Source organism: Phoenix dactylifera, chromosome 1, assembly GCF_009389715.1.
Source record: "Phoenix dactylifera cultivar Barhee BC4 chromosome 1, palm_55x_up_171113_PBpolish2nd_filt_p, whole genome shotgun sequence".
In the NCBI taxonomy this organism is placed as follows: domain Eukaryota; kingdom Viridiplantae; phylum Streptophyta; class Magnoliopsida; order Arecales; family Arecaceae; genus Phoenix; species Phoenix dactylifera.
In genome coordinates, this window is record NC_052392.1 from 22,482,168 (window position 1) to 22,498,828 (window position 16,661).

The 16,661-nt window shown below is 39.3% G+C and overlaps 1 protein-coding gene across 2 annotated transcripts; it reads right to left on the reverse strand.

The window, feature by feature from the left end:
- Nucleotides 1–4,598: 4,598 nt before the first annotated feature.
- LOC103722432 (glycerophosphodiester phosphodiesterase GDPDL7-like) lies at nucleotides 4,599–15,325 on the reverse strand. 2 transcript variants are annotated; one of them, XM_039129958.1, is made up of 11 exons: nucleotides 15,067–15,325; nucleotides 14,817–14,911; nucleotides 14,534–14,712; nucleotides 13,442–13,738; nucleotides 12,571–12,680; nucleotides 11,606–12,107; nucleotides 11,134–11,175; nucleotides 10,754–11,035; nucleotides 9,526–9,665; nucleotides 6,212–6,695; nucleotides 4,599–5,059 (listed from the first exon to the last, which is right to left on the reverse strand). In XM_039129958.1, the coding sequence occupies exons 3-11, from the start codon at nucleotides 14,688–14,690 to the stop codon at nucleotides 4,767–4,769; spliced, it is 2,307 nt and encodes a 768-aa protein (XP_038985886.1). In that variant the 5' UTR covers nucleotides 14,691–14,712; nucleotides 14,817–14,911; nucleotides 15,067–15,325; the 3' UTR covers nucleotides 4,599–4,766. The 2 variants fall into 2 exon arrangements, with proteins under 2 accessions (XP_038985886.1, XP_008811209.2); XM_008812987.3 differs by having other exon boundaries at nucleotides 14,817–15,325.
- Between the last annotated feature and the right edge of the window lie 1,336 nt (nucleotides 15,326–16,661).

Below are 16,661 nucleotides of genomic sequence, written 5' to 3' on the forward strand. Positions count from 1 at the left end.
GTTGCTCTTAGCTCAGCTCTAAAAACAAAAGTGTCATAGAGCCAACGGCCCTTGCCGCAATCAATCTAGAATCAGGACATCTGATAATAAACCTAACACCATCTCTTCTCACGTCATCAGACACATCGTCGTTGAAGATTATCTTGAGAAAGCATGGGGAGAGGGTCCTAGGCGATAAGTATGTTAATTTTTATACTAGTCTCAGCGCTCACAAACCATAATCTTGAAAGTGGTTTAAATTAAAGCTGATCATGGGCTGGATGGCTTGCCCAGCCTAAAAGTTAGTTGGCATCGGTACTACAAATAGGCTTGTGGGATAGGCCTAGGCAAAAAATAGGCTTGATCACAAAATCGGACTGGGCTTATACATACATACATACATACGGTTGTGGTTCAAATTTGGCCTGAGGGTGACCACGCTGGAGGAGTCAGGGAAAGCTACTGGTTGAGTTGGTGAAGGAAATTCGCATGCTGGACGCCAACGTACCTGAACAAAGCCTCACCAGCGATTTCGATGAGGGCCCTCCGATGCTTAAGTTAGCGTGGAGTTTTTATTGGCCAAAAAGATCCTCAGGTGTTACTTGATGGGGCTATTTATAGTCCCTGCAAAGGTACTCAGGTGGTGGAGGTACGGCCCATCCTCTTCATAGGAGGAGATGGCGCCGGCCAGATAGCGCGCGGCCACGACTTGCTTGAGACACGATTTGAGTTATCCCTATACTTGGTATGGCACTGACGTGTACAGCAGGGTATGGCCCTTGTCAACAGGCATGGCTAGGGCAGCAAGGTATAGTCCTTTGTTAACGTGTCTTGGCGTGGCCATCAAGCGAAGTATGGTGTGGTGAAGTTGCTGCAAGGCATGGCCGCGGTACGTACTGGGCGAGATTAGCTCGGCCTCCGACGGGGGTCGAGGTCGGCCTTACCCGCTTGGCAGGGCGCTGAGGTCGGGCCGACATGAGGGCTACAACAAATATTCGGTGAGATCGGCCTAGCCTTTCTGACTGAGGTTTGCTCAGCAGGGCGCCCCGAGCTCGAGCCGGGGCGCGTTGTCGCATAGGGCGCCCCAAACTTGGCCTGTGTGCGTCGTCGTATAAGGCGCTCCAAACTTGGCGGGGGCGCGTCGTCGTGTGAGGCGCCTCGAGCTCGGGCCAGGGCGCATTGTCGTATATCTCTGCAATCGAGAGAGCTCTTTGTGTTGCAGTCGACACAGTAGAGCGCCTCGAGCTCGAGCCCGGGACGCCATTATAAGCACCAAAAGATGTTGTTGCAGGTCGTAGCAGCGGAGAGATCTGGACGAGGCCGGCTTGGCCTTCAGCGAGGTCCGAGGTAGGACCGGTTCTCAGCAGGACCGAGGTCTGGCCTGGTCGGTGCTGAGGTCTGCTCGGCCGGAATGGGATGGTCCCCTGTCCTAAGCAGGATGATCCATTTTGCCCCCTATCACATACATACATATATTATAACACCACAAGCCATGTGTTGAGTCCGACAAACCATTGGGGCAACAAAACAAAGGCAGAAAAATGTATCCTGGCTTTGCAAAATTGGATCAGACTTGGGCAAAAAATTAAACCTAATGGTCGGGTCAGACCGGGCCTGGGTATAGCTATTGGGCCTAACTGCCGCAATACAACCTAGTCTGAGCCCAGCCCAGCCAGCATAGAGTTTGATCAGCTCTGGTTCAAATTAGCATTTACATATAATTCGTCATTGAACATAAATATTGGATATGTTTCCAAGCCCCGCGCGAGAGCGTTATTGGCCAGCTTTGAAGGAGTTCAAGCAACCGAGCGGCCGAGCTGCGTGTGTACGTTGCTTGGCAAAATTTTCATTTTAGAAATCTTTTTTTTAACTAAAGTGTGTTACATGCGAAAGTCTTGAGCTAATTTGAACTATTTGTACCATAGAGTACTCGCTGAGATAATATCACCCCTTTTTATCACTTGGACAAAAGGGGTAAAAAAATATAAAATATATAAATAAATCTATCTCATTTTATTAATTTAAGTTTTTGGAACAAGCAGTGATTTTAACATGGTATCAGAGTAGAGGTCCTGAGTTCGAACTCTGTCTCCGCACTTTTTAACTTTATTATTAAAAATTTCACATGTTGGGCTCATCTATTAAAAGAGAAGTCCGACAGCCACCAAAGTCGATTAAATGTGGGGACTGGATGCTTCCTGCTTGGACACGCACGGTGGAAGCGCTATCTGGTCCAGCTAGCACTGAAGTGGCGCTGGGATGACGTGCTCACACATGGGATGACTCACGGATCGGAAAGGGTATGAACAAAATTTCTACCCGCATCGAGCATTTCCTGGTGGAAGGGGGCCCAGTAAGAGCTGCTACACGGGTGAGGTTTCCTCTCCCTCCCCCTCTCCTATTGTTTTAGCGCAAAAAAAAAAAAAAAAGTCCGGCCCACATGTGAAAGAAAATATAATATATATATATATATATATATATATATATATATATATATATATATATATATATATATATATATATATATATATATAAGTTCGATCCTATTGGCATCCACCCCTCGGGATATGGAGTAGATATAAGATGGTAGGTTTGGATTAGCTCTTCCTAATCTTTTTTTAAAAAAATATTGAACTAGTTCCATTATATCTAGAGTAGATCAAATTAATATCCTCCATCTCTAGATTAAAACATTTTCATGCAAATACTCCTGATCACTTTGAACATGGGTTGGATAGAGAGTAGAAGGTGGGGACAAGCCCCGAAAAAAAACTTTAAATTAGTGACATCATGCCTGAAGTTGGATCAAAAATTAACACAACGATGTGCACATATAACCCCAATCTCTAAATTAAAATATTTCCGTACAAATATTTCTAAGCCTCACTTTGAAGCACTCCTGGTATTATGAGTGCGAAGACTAGTTCCAAGTTATCATGAGAATTTCCATATTATTTTACGGCCCAACATTTGATTGGATTTTTCTTAATAAAGCAGTGGTTATTAAATCGACCATTGCAGGCTATTATAGGAAAGAAATGGGGAGCGATGACAAGACGGAGGGCATTTGAGACCGAGCAAAAATTCCTAGCTATAGTATCGAGCCATGTGTATAACAATCAGGACTTATCCAAAATGGCTAACTAGAAAATATTATTAAGTAACCATTCAAATCTAATCACAAAGGACTACGATCAGCCCGAGGTCAGTCCCAATAGATCCGTAATGCAGTATCCCCTAATCCATGTAGGTTATAAGTCAGGTACACTCTGATACTATTTGTAACAATCCATGACTTTACCTAAAATAGCTAGCCGAAATGTATTATTTGGATTTTCTTGATCCTATATAAATACTCAAAACCTACCTAACGAATAACTAATGATGTACGGATTCTCACAGTATTTGAGTAAATCATCTGCATATTATCATTTATTAGAACAGTCTCGTCCTCTGCCTCTTTTCTTTTAGGGCTCGTTTGGTTCGCGGAAAAAGAAGGGGGGAAAGTGTGGTCAACGGGAAAGTAATGAGGTGCCTCTTGTTTGGTTGGAGTTTTCAAAGGAGAGAGAAGGGAAAGTTATATTCCCATGGGAATATGATTCCCACATTTCATGGGAAAGTCTTTCCCATGAGAAACATGGGAAAGTTACTTTCCCATGAGGCGGGAATCACTCCATTTTTACTTTTTCCCAAAAAGTCCTTTCAGCATTAAAGAAACATTAAAGAGGTATTAAAAACCTAATTTTTATTAAGGGCATAATAGGAATTATATATAACTTTCCTAGGAAAGTAGATGGCCAACCAAACATAAGCACCTTGGAAATTTGTCACTTTCCCATGGTCAACCAAACATGCCAAAAATACTTTCCTAGGCATCCTCTTCCTAGGAATTTGTTTTCCAGGAATCATATTCCTAGGAAGGAAAATGCTTCCCGCGAACCAAACGAGCCCTTATGGAAATAATGGCAGGGTGATGACTCCAAAAGAATAAATGCATATAAGACGGCGGTCAATTGTATCACATTTGAGTATCCAAAAAATGCTGTACGCATTTATGTATCTAAAATGAAAGCATCTATGGTGCATTGAGTTCTCTAGAAACTCTATAGTTCAACCAGGCATTTGGTTTCATTTCAAGTATATGCCAACCTTCTTCCCCCACAAAAAGTATATGCCAGCCACATGGAGAAGAATCATGGAGACGTGGATCGGGGTTTTGGTTCAACCACAGATTAGATATATAGCAGTCGGATTTGGACTCAGCCGTGGATTCTAAGCTAGTGTAGAAGACCTTGGCTAAAGAAGCTTGGATTTCGCTCTCTAAATCTTGGTTTGAATCAAGAAAGAAAAGTCACTTGCGCTTCCGCAGCTGTACTTCTGAAGGCACTCGAGTGTTAATAGATACAGAGTCATACAATACTAGGCAACCATTATTATCTAACTCTCTATAAGGATCAATCATCTCTGCCACTTTAGTAATATAATTGGCCTTCCTGCAGAGCACTTCAAAACTTCTTTGAGACCAACAAGAACCTCCCATCACAAAAAAATTATCCGAGCGACCGAAGCTTACATGCAGCTGCTTGCTCAGAAAATTCATGTTGCTGCAGCCATATCTCAAACTTATGACAATTGAATCTACCTCAATGGTCTGATCTAGCATAAATCCGTCAATTTAATACAGAACCAACTGGTTCAGGAAAGCATTGTAAAACGATTGCAAATTAAATTGAATAAGCAACAATAAGAAAACAACAATGCAAAGGCCTGCCGTATCAACTGATAGCTCAAATAATGAAACTGAGCATCACCATTAGGAGGCATAGAGCAGCATTTGCCGCTTTGGCTGGTTGACCGCTTGGATGAGTTGGAGAACTTGCTGGTGCTGCAACTGGTGCCGTCTCAGAGACCTTGACAACCGGAGGCAGCGGTGGGTCCCCAATATCACCAGCATCAAGTGCAGGGGCAGGGGCTTGGGCTGGAGGAAGTACTTCTGGTTGAGCCTCTTTGAGCAGGGAACCAGGCTCCACAGGTAAGATTGTGAATGGCAAATTGGCTTCCACATCAGAGCATGGGCTCCCTGCAAAATATTAAGTTTAGTTTGTCGCGCCGGTTGTAATTTGAAGGACCATAACTTTTGAATTACTCAGATATGAGTAATAAAAAGAGATCCAGCCATCTTTTTTGGTATAAACGAATTACAATTCAAAGGGTGATTAGGGGTGTCAAGAAAAAAGAAAATTTACAACCTAGACTAGGTACCTTCACTGTTATGACACCAGTAGCATCATCAACTAACAATAGTCATATAGGAAGAACTTTGCTGGTGAATGACAAATTGGAGCAGAGGGATCGGCAACAAAACTATATGAAGTCTGCAAACAACTATGGCTGCAAGAGGCAGGAACAAGAACGCGAACAAGAGAAGCTTTCGGTCTGAGGGTGTGGAAGCAGCAGTGGAAATAACAAGAAGGAGAACCACTATAACAAAACACTCCCAGAAGATACAGTTGATTTTGATAAAGCAATTTATTAGAGTATAATGTTACTTGAGATTGAGAAAGTAACCTCAAAAAATGTTACTTGACAAACTGTATTGATAATAATTTAATTCGTTTTCATAAGTCAAGTATTGATTAGTCAGATGTGAATTGGGTGATGCCACCCCTCCGCTCCATGGAGGAGGTTCAAGCATAAGTTTGGTTGATTAAATTTTTTAAAAAAGGGCAAAAAAAGCATGGAAGCTTCTGTCTGAAAGAACAGGGATGGGGTTCTGGAGCGAGAGCAGTATTTAATGGAGAAATTCTGAAGCAAAAATACTGATTTTTTTCTGATGGGTGTAACAGCAAGAGAATGCATATGATGATACAAATCAGATCACAAACAATGTTCTCCAAGCTAAACAATGATAAAGTAGCGACACACATGCTTCACTAATCATAACAAACCGTCACCTGACAGGAGACCAAATTAGATCAAATTCAGAAATAGATTTCTTAGGAATAAAATAATGATTAATAAACTTGAGAAAGTCAAAAGTAATAAACATGATAAACACTAAATAATGATTTCTTGAGTAGCTGTAATCAACTATAAAATCTACAGATGAAATTAAAATATTCTAGAAGTTAAGCAGAACAAATATATTTATGGATACGTAATACGCTTTCTTATGTTCATGTTCTTATATAATTATGAAAGTATACTTGCCCTTGTATTTTTAGATACTCACTGAAGTATGCACTAGCTGTTGCAGGATATTCAGTTATTATCCCATCAACTCCAAGCCCTGTAGCATAAGTAGCCATTTCCACAAGTGGATCTGAGAAGCAATCAAAAGGTATACTCACAAACTCGTTCCTCAGTCCTGAAACATAGATAGAGAGGTTCGCTGCATGCATCTTATCTATGACTGCAGTAAAACCAGTAAGGAAGGAATTTGAGATAGAAATAAGGGAAGTTTTGGCGACGACAACTGCATCTGCATACTTCTTGATCTCATCCACAGCTGATTTTGAAGCATCACTTATTGTCTCCTCCACTTTGAAAACTCGCTTGTAGCTGGAATTGTTCTTGAACATGGAGAGTACTGAAGTGTCATCAGACTGGATGAGAACCTTTTGAGTGGTTTGTTTGTCATAGATGGCATTTATCAAGGCACTGGAGACTGCATTAACTATGTCAAGTCCCTTCTTGGAAGCAAGATATGGAGCATTCTGCATAATATATGATGATTGGCATGTAAGATGATCTGGATCAGTAAATTTAGTGCCGCATAGCAGATACAGTTGTGTCAGGATAGTGGATAGTTGTTTCACTTGACTTCTTGTTTTTCTAGGTATATAAATTTCATTACTACGTGGCCTGGTGATTTTGATGGTTCACACAACAGGACCCTCAAGATTCCAGAAATTCGATATTTATGCATACCTTTTTAATCTGTCATTTACTAAAGTTCCTTTTTGCATGTAGAGAACAGATCAATTTTGATATTTCAAATTTCACGTCGAACTGTACATAATATTCAGTTTGAAGTGTGCTGTATTTAAGATTCAGCGTGCATAGGCTATAAACAAATTTATCGTATGGATACAACAGAAAACAAGGAACCATATTTATTCCTTCCATCACAATATGATCCCACCAAAAAACAGCTTAAGTAAATTCCCTAGTGTCCTCTTTGTCCCATAGCTTGAAATGGTTTTAAAAGATCAACTTGATTCAGTCTCTTATCTTCAGCTCTTATACATCAAAAGTGCATATAATTTTTTGCAATAACTAGACAAGTAAATAGGATTTTCTGATAGTCCCAAATGAGATAAAAAGGATTTAAGGTGGAGGTGACAAGTCATTTCGACCATTGTCAAGTAGAAAAAGGACACCTTCCGGAGCCTCTAATCACCAAAACAAGTCTTACATGTATAGCCATGTACGGGTCCGGTTTGTTATTAACCGTCATCCACTTATAGATGCCTTGAAGTCATCTCGATATACCACTCATTTTGAGCATGGATCTCCACTTGCTATTGAATGGTGAAGCATTGGTTGAACACAAAATCTTGTCCAACCATGAACCCAAAAGCACTCCCATGACCAGTATTGGAAAAGGTAGCAATTCAGATGCAAGAAGTCCAAGACAAATAAGGTAAATTTATGCAACAAGAACTGGTGCTAGAGATAAATGCTAATGTAGGTGCAAAATGACCAAACATGCTGAAGGTTAGATGCACAACCCTTTCCCATGGACGCCACTTGACATTTGATGCAAGAATTCAAAGACAGGTGGGATGCTAGTGGCATGGAGCAAATCCAAGATGGTTTTCTCTTAAGTACCTAAAGCAATCCTCCTAGGAAAGAATACATCTCAGAGAACATTGCAAACTTGAACTTATTCAAACCAAATCCCTACTCAGTTTCAAAGCTCAAAGCTCCAGTCAGTAATTGATTTAAAAATGTAGACCCATTCAAGGCCTGCTAAACCATCCCAAACCAGATGGTTTGGACCCAAAGCTAATTTGGGTTAGGACATGGAAGGAAGGGATTAGGCTTGCGATTTAGATCTGAAACCTAAAAGTCTTTATGGTGATTAGAGCGTCAAAGGATTAGGGCTATTGCATGAAGAAGATAGGCGGATAGAAGAAGGATCAATGGAAGGTGCTGCAGTTTGGATAGTTTATGATAACTATGGGCTGAATAGAAGAGTCTCACCTCTATCCTAAACCCAATGATTTTCCGGCGTCTCACCAAAGGAGGAAGAAGAAGCCTTGCGCCTCTTAATCTCAAGAGCAATTGAAAACCAAAATTAATTCTGCCTTTATTCTTCAACGTTCACCCTTTAAATAGATGGGGCGTTAGAACAAAATAGAAAATTAATCTTATGACAAAACTCAGATTAAGAATGACTAAACTCAAATACTAAGGGCTAAAGGATTCCTAACCAAAATAGGATTTGAGCAAGTCAAGGGACCAATTAAGACTTCTAATCAAAGTAGGAGTAGATCAAGTCCTCTTTTCACACTACATGAAGTGGACCCCTTGATGCCACCTGGCAATCAATTACATGGACTCAATTAAAAGACTCAATTCAGAAAACTACAACTCAATTAAGGACTCAATTGACAAAACGAACCAAAAATCAAACCCAAACTTCATGCGCACGCCCTAAGGATTGGGCGCCTTGCGCCTGCATCAGGGGCGTACCTCACCGAACTGCCCTAGAACTGGGATGGTTCGGGCCTTTGAAATTTGATAGAAAATGATTGATGCCTTCCACTCCAAACAGAGTTTTTGAGAGGCCAAAGGTCATATATCTCAAAGGGTTGATCAGTTGCCAAAGGTTGTGAATCAAAGGTCGGAGGTACGCTCATTCCTCCCTCCCCCTCTCTCCTGATCTTGCTCTCTCTTTGTTGAATCCTAGAGGTACAGGCACAGTGCTATGTACGGTGTATCGATTTAACACTTACAGTCCCATATCATACCAGTTCCAGTTCTGGAAACCTTGGATCCATGTATATAAATGTTTCAAAACAATGACATCTCATCTAAACAATGTACCAGAACCTGGCTGTCGTTTGAGAATAGACTTCATTCTAATACAGCCATTTTCTTTCAAAACAATTTTGAAGGAATGAAAATACCCTTAAGCTAACTTGGACATGCCATTTCACTTATATATGCATGTACCTGTAGCACTTTTACTGAAAAGGAATATTATCTCAGAGAACATCACAATCCGAGACCAAATCAAACTCAAATCCTACCTTTATTAAAGCCTCCTATAAATATGAATTTCAGAAGTGTAGATCCATCTGTGTAATATCCTTAATAATGACACTTCACTAGAAGAACTTATCAGGTCAGGCTTGCTGATTGAGAATAGACTCCATTCTAATAAAAAGTTCTGTTCTAACCAAAAAAAAATATTTTTGAAATAATTTGCAGAGGAACAAAATGCTCTGTTCTATTTCAATATACTATTATTCCATCTAATAGAGAATGCTCCCAAGAAATTACTAACATATGGAATATAGAAAACGTATACTTGACCTCAATGCTGATTAAGATCCCGGAGACAGTGCTGTTCTTTGCAAAGTCCAAGAATTTGGCCAGTGTCATGAATTTGCCCTGATTTTTTGCAGCTGGATTCCTCACCAGGTTAGCACTAGAAAGGGGATTTGCCAGCAAAGCTGCCAGGAAAATAATGGACCCAAAGATCAATGAGGTAGAATGATACTGCAATTCCGCTTCAAGTTTCACAAGATGATGCTTACATAAGCTAATTGTTAAATAGTTCTCTTGAGTATCATTTTCACAGAATATGGGCCATGAATGAACCATATCCTCTCAAATTGCAAATACAAATGCATCAAAAAAAGTTTATATATAAATAGAAAATGAATCCTATCAGAAGCTCACTAAACATTTTATGTTTAATTAGCAAAAAAAGTTTTAAGCTAGCAATTCCTAAATAGATAGGAACTGTTTCGATTTTGCCGTTTTGTTCATAATGGGTAGGCCAGATATAAATCTAGTACCGTACACCAAGTCTTGTCTTTCTATATCTCTGTCTAAGACTTTTCACCAAAAAAAAAGGCATACTCTTTTAGCAGTCAATCCCAGCAGAATGACAAAGCTCTATAGACATGCATATCATTATTACATATTGATTAATTCCTAAAATGCTTATAGCAATTATGATGTTATGCATAAGAAACTTTGTATAATGAAGATAATTTCCCAGTTGATAGAAAAGATAAACATAACTATATGACTCATTCCATCAATACTACTCCTCTTTAGACTAAATATATATTCCTAAAATATGGACTAATTACTTTTTGAGACCCTAATATAACATCATAATTTATTGAGCTAGGCAGTGGATTTTTCAGAAATATATGGATGCAGGTAATAAAAAATCGAGGTACTGATCATGGACACTATTAAAACTGCATGAGACACATATCTGATTAGAAGAAGAAGAAGAACATGTAAATGATATTTCAAAGACGAGAATATCCCGGATCTGCCTGGTTAATTAAATTATTACTGTCTGGGTATCATCTATTGAGAATATTTCACCTTGATGGAAGAATTAACAGCTGTCTCATGGTGAATCAAGGCCATTTACAATCAGAAAACTACACATTGCACGACACAGATAGGCCTTTCATTGCTGTATTTTGCATTGTATCATTGTATTCTCAGATTCAACTGATAACCTACGTCCATTTTCATCAAGGTTGACATTAAAGCAAAAGGATGAAATCCTTACGCTTCAAACTTTCAATCTCACTCCATGTGAGATCGAATGAAAAGATTCCATTGTTCTTTTGTATCTCGGGCACTGAAGCTGATCGAGACATGAAAGAATCCACTGCTGTTGTGTCTCCCATGAGATCTGCTGAATCCAAGCAGAAGGCCACTCCATCTTTTGACATCTGAACAGAACAATCAATTATGTCGGCTCCATCTTTTACTGCTTGCTGATAAGCAAGATCAGTGCATCCAGCAAAGACTCCACTTGCACCATTGCGTGTTATAATTAGTGATCTCTCTGCATCCATAGCCACTGTGTGTCTTAGAATGTACAACCCACCAAAAGGACATTGAGAAACAATATGACCATAGCCTAAGAAAGGATGTCAAACTCACTTTTGTTAGAAGCAGCACTATCCTTGTTATGCGCCAAGCAAGCTGCATCAAACAAAATAACCATGAAAATAGTTGACAAGAGGTGCGATGTAAAATCCTTATTTGATGCGACAACTAATCAATGCCTTTGCAACCAAGTCCAGTGAGTTAAAATAAAATAAAATAAACCCAGAACATTAGAAATAGAAATGCAAGTATTATCTAAAATTGATGAAGCTGAAAGGGAGAATAAATATGTAGAACATTGTGATTGTCCTCACCATAAAAGTATGAAACAGTCTCTAGAATGTTTTCTGACAGTAAGACTTGGTTCCTAAAGGATTATCTGATTTGATTATGTCGAATAGTTAAAAAGCAGTCTGTGTATGCAAATTTCAGCAGCAGTATTTCTCCATGGTACAGAGATTATTGATATATATTTTTGTCTAAGATAAGTATTGAAAACTATTGAAAGAACAGAAAGAACACTTACCTACAGCTGCTGATGCTGTGGAAGGGAAGTCTGTGAGCACACCATCAACAGAGAAGTTCGAGTGATCTATAAACTGCAAGTACTCGGCTGTAGGATCAAAGCTGTAATTGTAGCTCACGGGCTGGTCATTTGCAAAATTATATGCATGCACTTCTAGCCCTAGATTGTGAGCATCTGTTACAAGAGTAGTAGCAGACTCTAGATACATATCTTTACTAACAGGCCATATATAGGTTTTAGGAACAAGAATTCCGGAAGCAAATGATTTGATTGTTGCAAGATTTTTTAAGATTGAGCTGTATGTTTGATTAGTTGAGGGTTCTACTTCCTCCTCATCTTGAAACCGGAAGATGAGCTTTGTCTTGGCTTGTCCTAACTTCCCATTAAGACTCTTTAAGAAATCAATTTCTGGAGAAGAGATGTAATCAAAGTCCATTTTTTCCAATGCTGTTAATATGAATTTTGCTGGGTCCAATTTGTGTTCCTTATAGAACATGCCGTACTGCAACAGAAGTAAGAGTAAACATCAGTTCAGTATTGAAATTCTGGCATATCAGATCTCTAGGTAAATATGAAAGTTTCAGATTGATAGCAATAGGGTAGGGCATTATAAAGAATCTCTTTTATAAGGATGCCATGCCTACGCCGCCTCAGATCTGACCAAATGCAAAGGAGTTCATCAAAATGATACCCTGACTAATGTAAAATTTGCTACAGAATATAATATCTGAGAGAGAGAGAGTGAGTAACTCCTGACCAAATAGCCAGAAGTTTTCTAGAATGAAGTAACTAGGCATCTCTGCTATTAATTTTGCACACAGAGACCTCAAAATAGGCTAACATATTCTACAACAAATTAGGCTGGCATTTAGTCACCGAATATATGCAGAAACATTAACTGGAAGGAAAATGAATATTATTTGTAGTAAAAACAAAATGATAACCAATGGCACAAAAAAGCATACCTGCAAATTCAACCAAAACCGAGATGGGTGAAACCCTGAGATGTCTTGTACTGAGGATACTGGCAGGTTGCCATCAAATAAACTTGGCCGAGAGAAGATATTTTGAATTGCTTTGGGATGATAAGAGTAGCATTATAGTCAGTCTAAAGTCCAAATTTCATCAAAAATAAAGCAACAAATTTGGATACTGTATGAATTATAATTAAGTTGATAGCTGATTTCTAAGATCCTCCTACAAATTTCTATAACCGAGATATAAATATTAACCTTCAAAAAAAATTATGTTCCAAACTGATGAACTGGAACATTACCCTCCAAACAAGATGATTGTTCTTATCAATTCCATGATTTTAATTGACAAAAAGATATTTAACAAAGGTGATGCATAAGCTGCCCTTTTGTAGTGCTTTCCACAGAAAGTACCAAGAAAATGTTATAGGTATCTTTGAATCTGTTTCCTAGTACATTTTCGCATGTGTATGGTGTACATATGCTGCATCTGTAACACCTAACAAGTATTGGAGCCCATTTCTCCACTTGAGATTGAGACGCATCTACACCGTAAGACCATTCCAGAACATACTTTCTTAGTACAATATATAAATTAAAAGAAAGCAGGTGATAAAGCATTGGTTCAGAAAGATCCATTTGCATTGCTTCAATAGTTATATTTCAAGCTCATGAATTACATCAATAATGTCCTTTTTTTTCCTTTAGAATGAGCATGATGTGCTGATTAATTAATAAAAGAACAATGCATCTTAAGTAGAAGAACTACCAAGCTGTAGCCTGTTTTCTAAAATCAACCAACGAGCTAATAGAAGTGCTGATAAATTTCCCATTGGAAGTAAAAGAACTACGATATACTTACTTGTAACATTGCTGATTAACTCATCCATAGTAAAATCCAATGAAAACCATCCCTTAAGAGACTGTCCATTCACAGAGTAAGTCGCATCTCTCTTTGGAAATACAGTTGATATAGTTGTTGAATTATCGAGTCTCAAATCTGAACGGCAAATACCAGCCCCATCTTTAGTCAATTGCAGATCACATAATAGAACAGTTTCTTTCAAGCTGGTTGCCAATGCAAACTGGTATGCAAACTGGCTAGACTCAGGAAAGATCCCTGAAAAGCCACCACGTGCTATGACCAATGGAGCATTACCTGCATATGCATGTGAAAATAATTTTATTAATACATGAAGATTATAGATCTCAAGTTCCTAATCCATGAGCTAACATATTAATATTATGTTTTTCATAATCCACCTTGTATCTAGTTAAAATACATGCATTTCTAAATTTTAATTTTAACTTTTATTACAGGTCAAAAGGACTAACATGATCAAAAAAGTTACGGATTGTGGTGGCAGTTAAAGATGAAAAAAACAAAAAAAAAATGCTATGGTGTTTTTCTCACACATCACTAGTCTTAACCATGATAAAAACTAAACAAGATAATACGGTAATCCCCATCATCTGAAACAGCCTAAATAACCCGGTATTATATACTCCGATAACAACCTCCACCATTGATACCCCTCTATCAGCTTTTTCATGCGATAATACAAAACCTTATCTATCTATTTGCATTTACTTTGCACGCAAATTAAAGTTGAGAGATAGTATTGACCGCGACACCAGCCATGAAGGAAATTAACCAAGTCATGCAACAACACATGAATGTAACGCCTAGCAAAATACTAGAGTAACCCAATAGCAGTTAAGACTTTTGGAATGAGACAGCAGTGAACTCCATTTACCATAAGTCACAGAGAACCAGCTGTGAGAGCTGCAGATTGTACAATACCAACCTATCCTAATCATGGGATTTCACTGATAGAAACCATGAACAAGATACGTTCTCTTCATAAAATTTCAAAATATGCTTTACAAAAAGGGAATCTAAAGAAATGAACACACAGTAAATCAAATAATCAAATAGAAGCGATCGATGTACCGCTCAATGTCTTCCACTGTGCCGCCTGAGGTTTCGCAGGTGCCGGCTTTGCCTTCGCAGGAATATCCCCAGCTGCGGGCTTTGCAGCCGACTGATTCCCAGCTGCAGCAGCTCCATGCAGCAGCAAGAAAACCAGAAACAGTTGCCGCATCATCATCCTCCAATTCCTTCGAGAAATCCTATCATTCATGCAATAAAAATCCAATTCAAATCAGTGAAATCAAAATGGAAAAAAAAACCAAGGCTAAATTGCTGCGTTGGATTTATTGCATGAACAAGTGACCTCAGGAATGTTTCTGTGGGTCCCAACCCGGAGGAAGCTTTCCCGACTCCAGTCTCGTCAATTTGTGGGGAGGGGAGGAAATCTACCTGCAAGAGCTAGAAAGATGGGAAAGGGAGGGATCGTGGGAACGTCGAGGAGAGAGAGGCGTAATTTAGATCGGAAGAATAACGAAAAACACTAAAATTAAAGGGTAGAGCCAAACAATTGGGGAGAATATCTTGTCGGATTGTTGCACGCAAACTGCGATCACCTTGTTTAAGAATTTATTCGTTCTTGCTTTGTATTTTTAGGAGCAACGGTGGAGCTGAAATCTCTCCTGGTCTCTCCCCATTTAATAGTACGTTTCATAACCTCCCCCGACGAAGCCTTCCGGCCTCTCTTTTGTGATGGAGAGTCGGAGGATCCATCTCGGCCCTCCATCGGCAAGATCGCCGCCGCTGCGGCTGTGGACACCTGGCGAGGGGCTCCGAGGGGGCTCGCCGGCGAGGGAGACGACATAAGGGGCGTTGGGGAGAAGGCGCGAAAACAGGGTGTTCCCCATCATTATGTGAAACAGTTCAACTGAATCACTAACTTCAAACATTTTCTAGAAAATTTTTTTATTGCCTCTTAATTATAATTAATAAAGCTATAAAGCCAGGTAATTAGTTTTCTAGGCTCTCTCATGTACAGAGCCGGCCCAATTTTTAGGCGACTGCCCCGGCCCAAAGAAGCCCCACTGCATGGAAAACCTAAAAAACAAAGCGGAAAGAAAAAATGCTCTTCTGTGAGTTCGCCTTAGGCAGGTCTCCTGCAGAAAAAGCCTCAAAAACAAAATAATCTTAGGCCTCCAAATACATTGGGCCACTCCTATCCATATATGGTATATACATATACAACTAGATGTTTTCTTGTGAAGTTTAACCTTCTCCTTTTGCCAAACCATAAGGTGATAGTCTTTTTCATACAGTGTTAGTATGTGTCTCATGAATATTCATTCAGGTACTCAATATGCAGACCTTGCTTACATTTCAGTATGTGCAGCACTAAGCCTATAGGGGGAAATAGCCTCTAGGAACTGATTCCTGTGAGATGTACATGTTAATTACTATGTTATTAGTAAGTGTGAAATATTACAAAAAGGACGCTCATTGACCACAAGAAATGGTGCTATATTTACCTCCACCCAGATCCATATCTTTGTGATCTTTTAGGGTGCTTGGTCACCTTGCATAAATGTCTAGCTTTCCAATTTAGTATTGGTTGTCCCAGTGATTATCTTCTATGAACTAGGGCTCCCTATTCTCATGAGGTACCATTTTCTTGTGAATCTTTTGGACTGGTTATTCTCCACAAGAATATTGGGTAATTGCAATTACATGTGTTTAAATTTATTTTGGTGTGTATACATGGTTAATATTAGTTCATGGATATCATAGACTTCCCTATTAATAGTGATAAATTGTTATCAAATGCATTCTCATTTTAGTCAGATCCTTAGTGTCTCCTGAAGATTGTAAGAAAGGTGCGGTAGCTCCATTGGCCCATTGAGAAAATCACTCTCTCCAATTTTGGAGATGCAGCATTGAGACGCACACCTACCCCTTGGCTGGAAGAGTTATGTGCATCCCAAGGATACAGGTTATTTGTGATCAGGGGACCTCACCAGCACAGTCAAAAAAAAAGGCGGAGTGTTTGGCTAAAGCAGATGGACATGGTAAAGCCCAACCTTAATGTTATAAAGTATACATAGTTCAGTAGGTAGGTGATGACTTAATTTTCTCGATTTAGGACTGAAAGAAGTAGCCTGTTTCCATGTTCTACTGATCATTCTACAGGAAATTTTTATCTGGTCTGTTGGGTAAC